The 7085-nt window shown below is 40.7% G+C and overlaps 1 protein-coding gene across 1 annotated transcript; it reads right to left on the reverse strand.

The window, feature by feature from the left end:
- Positions 1–598: 598 nt before the first annotated feature.
- LOC131737494 (E3 SUMO-protein ligase KIAA1586-like) lies at positions 599–3876 on the reverse strand. Its single transcript, XM_059026771.1, has 2 exons — positions 1718–3876; positions 599–1315 (listed from the first exon to the last, which is right to left on the reverse strand). Exons 1-2 carry the CDS (start codon positions 3404–3406, stop codon positions 815–817), a joined length of 2190 nt encoding a protein of 729 aa, XP_058882754.1. The 5' UTR covers positions 3407–3876; the 3' UTR covers positions 599–814.
- Positions 3877–7085: the final 3209 nt, after the last annotated feature.

The raw sequence follows: 7085 nt of genomic DNA on the forward strand, positions 1-7085 counted from the left end.
AAAAGCAACCTGGACCACACCAGAACTCAGGGACTCATTTATAATAATTAACACCAAGGGGCAGATATGTAAGGGAATTAAGAGTGAGAGGTGTAAAACAGGATAGAGAGGACCCCACAAAGCCAGACAGACCGAGAGACTGTGCCAGAGGAGTCTGAGAAGAAATACTAATATGTAGACGAATATTGTCAATCTTAGACTTAAAAATCTCTAAGAAATTATTGCATAGCTGATGTGAAGCCGGTAATGTGGAGGGGCAGTTAGGCTTTAACAATCTATCAATAGTAGAGAACAAGTGTCTACGATTGTCTTGATTATTAGAAATAATATTTGAAAAATAGCTAGATCTGGCAGTTGCCAAAGCAGCCCTATATTCAACCTGAGATTCCTTCCAGGAGTGCAGATGGGACAGTAAGACCAGAACCCCGCCATCTACGCTCAATTTTACGACAGCCAGCCTTGAGAGAGCGCAGCTCCATGGTGTACCATGGAGCACGGCGGGTGTAGGAGACGTACCTAGACTTGACTGGGGCAAGGGAGTCTAGGGTATTGGCTAATGAGCTATTGAAAGACTGCACCTTCTCATCAGTGGTGTAGTGGTAAAAAAAAAAGTAGCGGAGCGGTCCCAATGAGAATCAATTAAATAGTTAACGAGGTATTAACAGTTACGCCCACTTTCCATTTAACGCGATTTAATCGGGGTTTTTTTAATAATAATATAACACATATTTTACTTAACAAATTTCTGTAAAATCTCCCCTCTCTATAGAAAATTAAAAGTTGCACTTACCAATCACAGGTTGTTTTTAGTCAACTATAGGAACTGCCACAGAGCGTCAGGGGAGTCGCTGGAAATTGGAGCTGCCACCCGTGTACGGCTGTCATCTGCGGATCGATGATTGTGTCGCAACCAAGTGGTCACATAAGGGCTTGGATTCCACTGTCTCAAAGGGGGTCCATGAAGCTTGATAAACATTAAGGCTGAAGCATGTTTGATTAAAATTTTGGAACGCTGATCAGTTATAATTAAGTTCATTTGGCTGAATCCCCTTTCACATTCAGCAGTACTGCACGGGATCACACGTGTGCAGTTAATAAGTGGAGCTAAATCATCTGGAATTCTTCCGTTGTTCTCCTTAAAATCTCGAAATGCATTTTTGATAATACGTTCATTTAGCTGAAAGCGCCGACACAATCTTTCAACTTCATTTTCGCCATAACCCTGGGGTAGTTCTGCAGGCCAGTGGTGTGGATCCAGGACCAAGAGCTCAGAAAGAAGACTTTCATATTTTTGGCAATTCACCTCGGAAGAAGCCTGAAAGAATAAGCTATTTGAAATTAATGGTAGCATTTCTAAAATGTATTTTCGAAACCTTAACTGTGTATATATATATATATATATATATATATATATATATATATATATGCGTTTTGTAGTTTTGAGTAGGATTAAATAAAGTAAATAATAAAAGTGAGATTTTGCAGAATACATATACTGTGCGGGAGTGTTTTTCTATTCTTATATTTACATTAGTCTATGCACCTGCGATGAGACTGACAGGAGTGCAGATGTTTATAATTTATTTGTATATACTTCTCAGTTGCAGTTTTATACTACACATGAAACTGAAATTAACGCCCCCCTCTGCTCGTTAATTGCAAACAATTAGGCTAGCTATTAAAATTAAAAAAATCTGTACAAGGTTTATGAACATACCTTCTCATTTGATGCAGTGGTTGTAAAAAGTCGTTCTTTCATATGATTGGCGAGTTTGGTAAGGAATTGTTTATGATTTATTTTTACATGTTTGGGATTCGACGTCAGCACTGTAGATTTAAATGTTCCTTCCATGGCAGCTATCTGCGCTTCAAGAGTCTTTGTACCTACATTCTCATTCATGGATTCAAAAATCCTTACTGTTCTACGTGCCATTTTATCTGCATAAACCAATGTAGTAGTCCGTTTCTGGAGAATCTCTGACAGCAGTGAAAGTTCGTATAAGGCATCGTACATAACTCCGAGGTCAATGAGAAATTCTGGCGAGCACAGCCTTTTCAGTAGACCGCTGTATGTCGCTCTTTCAGCAGAAGTCCGCTTAGAGCTTACGGCAGCTTTAAAATGAGTCGACAGAACTTCAAAACTTTCCCACACAGCGGAGACAGTCCTGAACGAACTGGAAACCCATCTCACATCCAGTACACGACCAATTTTCCTCAAGACAGCATCCAGTTCCTTCGCACAATTTCGGAGTTCTTGCTGATTTAGTGCTGATCTACTGTAGACTGAGTATAGCTTGTCCATGAAAGAATGAAAATGGTTCATGCCAGTAGTCTCAGAAACACTATCGGCAACTGCAAGTTCGAGTCTGTGATTTAGACAGTGCCAGACAACAATGTTGGGGTACATGTCTGAAATTCGTTTTGCCACACCAGATTTTTTCCCAAGCATTACACTTGCACCGTCACTTGCAAATGCAACAAGATTCTTCTGTAAGTATGCATGGTCAAACCCGTGTTTTTGAAGACACTTAGTAAGCGCTAACACTATGGACTCAGCTGACTGATCAAAAAGTTCAACTAACTCCAAAAACATGAAGTGAGGGTCACGTGTCTTGTCTGTCTCGCATTTGAGATGCACAATAAGTGCTGGGGAACCATTCAGAGCTGTTGATTCATCAATTAACACAGCAATTTTTCCATCGATGTGTATTATTCTCTCACAGGCCTTTTTGACCATTTCATCAGAAACGTGGTTGATAATTTGAGTGGCGCTGTATCTGGAATGAAGACCAGTTCCCACATTAACACCATTTATTTCTTGCAGTTCCAGTAAGGCCTGATGATCAGAATAGGGTCGATTTTGTTTTGCAAGGTAGTAAGCAGTAGAAAATATTTTACAGGTAGTTTCGTGATCTCGCCTTTTTGCACTGTCAACACATTTCCCAATAATGTCCTCTGTGTTCTGCTGTAACAATGCAGTGGCCTTGTTATGAGCGCTGGATTTCTTGTGTTCAGCTATCTTTTTTCTCAAAGATCGTAGCTGTTGCTCTCGAGTTTTTCCATTGTACCCAACACTGTAATTTTTCCACTCAGAAGACAGAGAAACACCCTGACTTTTCAAAACTGACAGCGCAGAAACACGTCTACAAACACGACAGCCCAGATTACCATCCGCACAGTCAAGGAAAGTGTAAAGTTGTTTCTTTTCTTCCCATACCTCAGAACTCCAGATGTTTGGCCATGGCTGTTTCTCCGCGCTTTTTTCTTCAACTGCTGTAGGTTCTGGTTCCACTGTAGGTTCTGCTTCTGCCGTACAACAAACGATCTTCTGTTTTTTACTACTATTGCCAAAATATTGTATCAAAGTCTCTTGACGAGTTCGTTTACTACCTCCGAGACCAGACATTTTTGATTTGCGAGTTGTTTTTTATTATTATTAATACCGTTACTAATATCATCACCTCAGTTACGGCCAAGGAACGAACCGCCTCCTTCTCTGATTGGTTGTCAGCAACATCACTTTCAAAATTGATTTGCTAAAAAAAAAAAACTGGAATGACAGCATATTTTAATGGCATAATAATGGACCAATCAAAAGCAGCAACTGTGCTGCTTATTGTGGTGACATCGTTTTTCAGATTACTTGATGTTTTAGCCGACAGCTTGTCTTTATTAAACGTATAGCTAGCTGTCTGTCTGTCGCAAATTCGCACAGCTGGCACAGAGCCGCAGGCAATGCTTACTACAAGTGTTTAGACAAAATTCGAACACGAAAATATTTTAAATATATGTATTTATAAATGTGAACATTTGCAATTGAAAAACATGGATTGAAAAAGTGCCGGAGCGCCGCTCCGCCCCGCTCCGGCTCCACTACACCCCTGCTTCTCATCCAATGTGTTAGGAATAGGAGAAACAGAGAGAGAAGAAAGGACAGATTCAGAGAACTTAACATGATCAACAGAGCGCCAGTTTCAAAAGTTGACTGTACGCTTTGGAATGGAAAGAGAGGCAGTAAGTTCTAATTCAAATAAAATGGCCAGATGATCAGATATTCCTAAATCTAAGTTACTCATGAGAGAAGCCAAAGGACAGTTAGTGATAATTAAATCCAGTATGTGGCCTTTATTGTGAGCTGGAGCATGGACAGTTGGGTTTTTACTGGAGCAATCTAGGTAAAGTACCTTGCTCAAGGGTACAGCAGCAGTGTCCCCAGCTGGGATTGAACCCACGACCCTCCGGTCAAGAGTCCAGAGCCCTAGTATGCTACCTCTGACACAATATTCAGTAGGTTTTGTCAGCATGTAAAATTGGGAAGTATTCAGAATGGCATCTTACACATCTGTCTATCTCGATTAATAGAGAATAGAAACATACTAAGATAACAACTACCTAGCCTAAGTTTAATTAATTGTTTTTGTAATCTATCGTGGCTTCTGTTGCATACACATCGCTGATAATTCAAACCGCGGGTCAAACAAAGTGTTGGGATGCGTATTTTATTTTTCCATCAATGTCGACCTTCTGGAGTGCCTCTGAATGCCTTTTAATTTGTTTGTTTTTTAAACCATTTAATTGCAAAATCATAATAAAACATGTATACAGGCCTTAATTAATTTCTCTGCAGCACGTACAATACTTTTTCAAATAAACGTGTTATGATTTTGAATATGCACTTCTTAAGGTCGGTATTATTGTCATTGCTGGCAGATGAATAAGTTTGCCAGGAAACTGAGAGAACACTCAGCTGGGTGTCAAGTCAAAGCTCCGTAAGTGGGTGGACACAACGATGTCTGAAATGTACATCTTTCTGGCTACTGTTCTGCTCATGGGCTTGATCCGAAAAAAAAATCCCTGAAAGAGTACTGGTCCACTGATCCTGTTATGTCAACTCCTTTCTTCTCTAACCTTTTCTCTCTTGATCTCTTCCTTCTGCTCCTAAGGGCGCTCCATTTCTCTGATAACAACACAGCACAGATCGTAGACCCCCTGAACAAAATCAGCAAAACTGTAACTGCCCTCCAATGAAAGTTTACCCAAGTTTTCTACCCTTTCCAAGATGTGTGCATTGTTGAGTCGCTTATGCTGTGGAAGACTACTCTCATTCAAGCAGTACATTCCCTCAAAGCGACATCGTTTCGGCATCAAATTGTTCATCATCTGCGATGTGAAGACCGGGTACACTTTGAATTTTATTGTTTATACAGGTGGCACTACTGATATTCTTCATGACACAGATCTCGGTGCGTCCGGCTCTGTTGTCCTTAATCTCATAAAGCCTTACCAGGGAAAAGGCCACATCGTCTACACAGATAATTGGCATAACAGTCCAGCCCTATTTGAGTGTCTGCACAGCCAAGATCCAACGATTCAACAGAAAAAGAATGCCCCAGTTCAAAACAAAATTAGAAAAATTGGTACAAAAAGTTATTCTTCCACTTGCTTGACACGGCCGTGTTGAACGCATTCATCCTCCACAAAACTGCATCCAAAAAAAGTCACTTTCAGCAAGTTCAGGCACAACCTAATCTCGCTGCTGGTAGAAAAATACCACACCACACGGAAGTCATCCAGTGGAGGACGCCCAAGCTCAAGACAACCCCACCGACTGACATTTTCCACATCCCGTACCCCAAAGGGCAGTCGTAGAAAACGCAGGTGTCACGTCTGTAGCCACACCACTCATAGGCCCAGGCAGAGGAAGGACACGCGATTTATGTGCATAGAGTGCAAACCAGCTCTGTGCGTTGCTCCATGCTTCAAGGACTATCATACGCTGAAGCATTATTGACACTTCCACTCTCTCCCCCCATGATAAAAATGTCTGCTAATGAGTCTTTACAAACAGACTCTCTATAATAAAACACCTTTTTAAACATCCTCACAGTTAAAAATAGGGTTCGGTAATTTATAGACCGGCTGTGGAGTCTTACAAACAGGCCCTCTTTAGAACCCTATGGACAATGCCCTGGGGGTCAGTGGCACATTGACCCCAGGCCTGATGCACCTAAATAGGCCCCATAATCTTTGAAAGTGTGGGATCAGTCTTAAAAGTATTTTCTCACCAAGATTCATGCATTTCAAAACATTCTCAGGGTGGACCTTACAATTAAATTCTTTAAAACCAGGGGGTCCTTGGTTTGGCCGTTGATTGAAACTCAACACAAAAACTTTTCTTTCAGGATGTAATCTGTTTTCAAAATAATTCTCTGGGTCTGTAAAAGTATGGGATCAGTCTTCAACCTCTCACCAAGGTTCACGCATATATATATATAAGATTGTGGCAATGTGGCTACGTCCTTGTGCGTAGTTTGTTTATATGTTACGTGTTGTGTGTTAATGTTGGTGTATTGTAGTTGGTACACGGGATATAAATGGGTGTGTGCAGCACGAGTATTTAAAAATGTAGATTTGTATTTAGGCACGAGGATGGCACAAATCACTTCACGTGCTGGTTAAAATGTAATGTGTGGTCACGGTACACTTAATTAATTCACGTGCAGTTGTACCGAGATTCCAATTGAATGATTGACTAGCAATCAAGTCTCGGTACAACTGCATAAAAGCAGCATGTTTTCACTCACTCGGGGTTGGGTGTTCGTGAGTGGAGAACGGGAGAGAGAGAGAGGAGATAAATTATTAGAAATAACAATTGCTACAGCGTGCTGGAAGTGCCAGCACGGTACTTGTTTAACGTTCGTCCACTTTGTTTGTTTATTTTGGCGTGCAGTGCCGTGTCCTGTTTTGTGTTACAACCTTTTTATTTTCTGTTCTGTCTGTTAATTATTAAATGCTGAGCGCGATCACGCGCTCAGCTTCACCAAAACCCCAAGTCTCTGTGTGTTACTTCATGTTTCTGGTCTGACGTCACCCACTGCAGCCGTCTTTGTGACAAAGATATATCTAGATATCATCAATGATATCTCTCTATATTATAATTTCTAAGGGGACATTACCTCTAGATGTGCAAACATCAATTTAACCGATTTAAAACACTGCACATCACTAATCTCTAAACACATTTAGTTTAAAATCTAAAACAGTTAAACCTGTTAATTTGAAAACCAGAAGAATACACTGAGTGT

This window comes from Acipenser ruthenus, chromosome 7, assembly GCF_902713425.1.
Source record: "Acipenser ruthenus chromosome 7, fAciRut3.2 maternal haplotype, whole genome shotgun sequence".
Classification (NCBI taxonomy): domain Eukaryota; kingdom Metazoa; phylum Chordata; class Actinopteri; order Acipenseriformes; family Acipenseridae; genus Acipenser; species Acipenser ruthenus.